Consider the following 1795-nt stretch of genomic DNA (forward strand, 5'->3'; position numbering starts at 1 on the left):
TTATTTCTCTTCCCAACTCCCTTTCCTCCCCATCAGTCTCCTTAGGGCGTTTTGCACTTCAGCATTCCTGAAGGAGTAAATGACGGGGTTTAAGAGAGGTGTGACCACCGTGTAAAACACAGCGACTATTTTGTCTGCAGGGAGGGTGACACAGGGCCTCATGTAGACAAAGGAACAGGGGACGAAGAACAGGGCCATGACTGCAAGGTGGGAGGCGCAGGTGGAGAGGGCCTTGCGCCGGCCTTCTGAGGTCTGGGTCCTCAGGGAGCGCAGGATGACCACGTAGGAAGCAAGCAGCCCCGTGAAGCTGACCACTGAGATGGAGCCACCATTGGTGATGATCAGCACGCTGATGAGGAAGGTGTCTGAGCAGGCCAGCTTCAGCACCGGGTGGACATCACAGAAGTAGTGGTCAAGGACCTTGGGGCCACATAAGGGCAGCTGGAAGATGAGGACGGTTTGCCCAACTGAATGCAGTAAGCCCCCACCCCATGCTGCCCCCACCAGGAGGCCACACGCCCTTTGGTTCATGACGACCGTGTAGTGCAGGGGCTTGCAGATGGCCACGTAGCGGTCGTAGGCCATCAGCGTCAGGAGAAAGATCTCGGTGCCACCAAAGAAATGGAGGAAAAATATCTGTGTGATGCAGCCCTTGAGGGAAATGACTTTCCTCTCCATAAAAGAGTCCAGGATGAGTTTGGGGGCTGTGACAGAACAGTAGCAGATCTCCGCCAAGGACAAGTAGCTGAGGAATAGATACATGGGGGAGGTGAGCCCTTTGCCGGCCATGATGGTCACCACAATGAGGCCATTACCCAGCAGGATGGCCACGTACAAGAGGAGAAACAGCACAGAAATGACCTTCTGGGCACCCTGGTTCTGGGAGAATCCCAAGAAAATGATTTCAGTCACATTGCTTTTAGCAGCCATGTTCTAAAGCTCAGGAGCTGACACCTGAAATCACAGAAAGCAAAGATGTCTTTTCAATAATTAGAAGCATCCTTTTCAGACCTTGAGGAAAACTGTCCTTATGATCCTTCTTGATCCCCTCTGTCTTGAGCTTCTCCAAAACATGCTCTCCTTGAGACAAATGGACAAGACAATGGTCATAAAATCTTGATATTATTCCCAAAGCAGGAGCTGAGCTTGTAATAATCTTCTTTGAAGTGTTTTCTCTGATTCAGTCACTTCATTAACTAATGAATCTCCACGAGGAAATAAGAGAATATTTCACACAAAACAAATGAAGCTCAGAGAAATTCAGTCCTTAATTCAATGACACACAGCTCGTCTTTAAACTGATGTCTGCATCTCTCAAAATGTAGCTGCTGCTACTACATATTCTGCTCCTGAAGTGTGCACCTTATGTTTGGATCCATAATAAGCGTTTCAGTCAGTCTTGCCATTCATGGTAACATGGAAGCAACTTTTGCAGTGGCTACTAGACGTTCTCAACCTCAATTACCCTGCAGTTATTGAATTGCAGGCTGCCTCCCTAAAACGCATAGGAGAGAGGCTGAAAGGGAAGAGACAGTCACCCTGCCTCATCTGCTGTCCTTGGAGGTGTCTATGGAGCAGAGGAAACGTGAGTAAGTCTTTAGAGAGCTCTGCAAACTGACAAAGGGTGATCAGACACAGAAAATCCATAATCACATTTCTGAAGCCGTCGTTCCCTCAAGGTAAACAAGCTCGGCCAGCAAACCTAAAGGCATCCTAAGACCATATTCACACACTTCACAACCAGCCCGCAGTCCAGGTCAGCGTCTGTGTGTTGACCCAGTGACAGAAACACAGG

At 49.0% G+C, this 1795-nt stretch overlaps 1 protein-coding gene across 1 annotated transcript; it reads right to left on the reverse strand.

Moving 5' to 3' along the window:
• LOC113904702 (olfactory receptor 4X1-like) lies at window positions 1-930 on the reverse strand. Its single transcript, XM_027561809.1, has one exon. The coding sequence runs from the start codon at window positions 928-930 to the stop codon at window positions 1-3; it is 930 nt and encodes a 309-aa protein (XP_027417610.1).
• Window positions 931-1795: the final 865 nt, after the last annotated feature.

Source organism: Bos indicus x Bos taurus, chromosome 15, assembly GCF_003369695.1.
Source record: "Bos indicus x Bos taurus breed Angus x Brahman F1 hybrid chromosome 15, Bos_hybrid_MaternalHap_v2.0, whole genome shotgun sequence".
Lineage (NCBI taxonomy): Eukaryota > Metazoa > Chordata > Mammalia > Artiodactyla > Bovidae > Bos > Bos indicus x Bos taurus.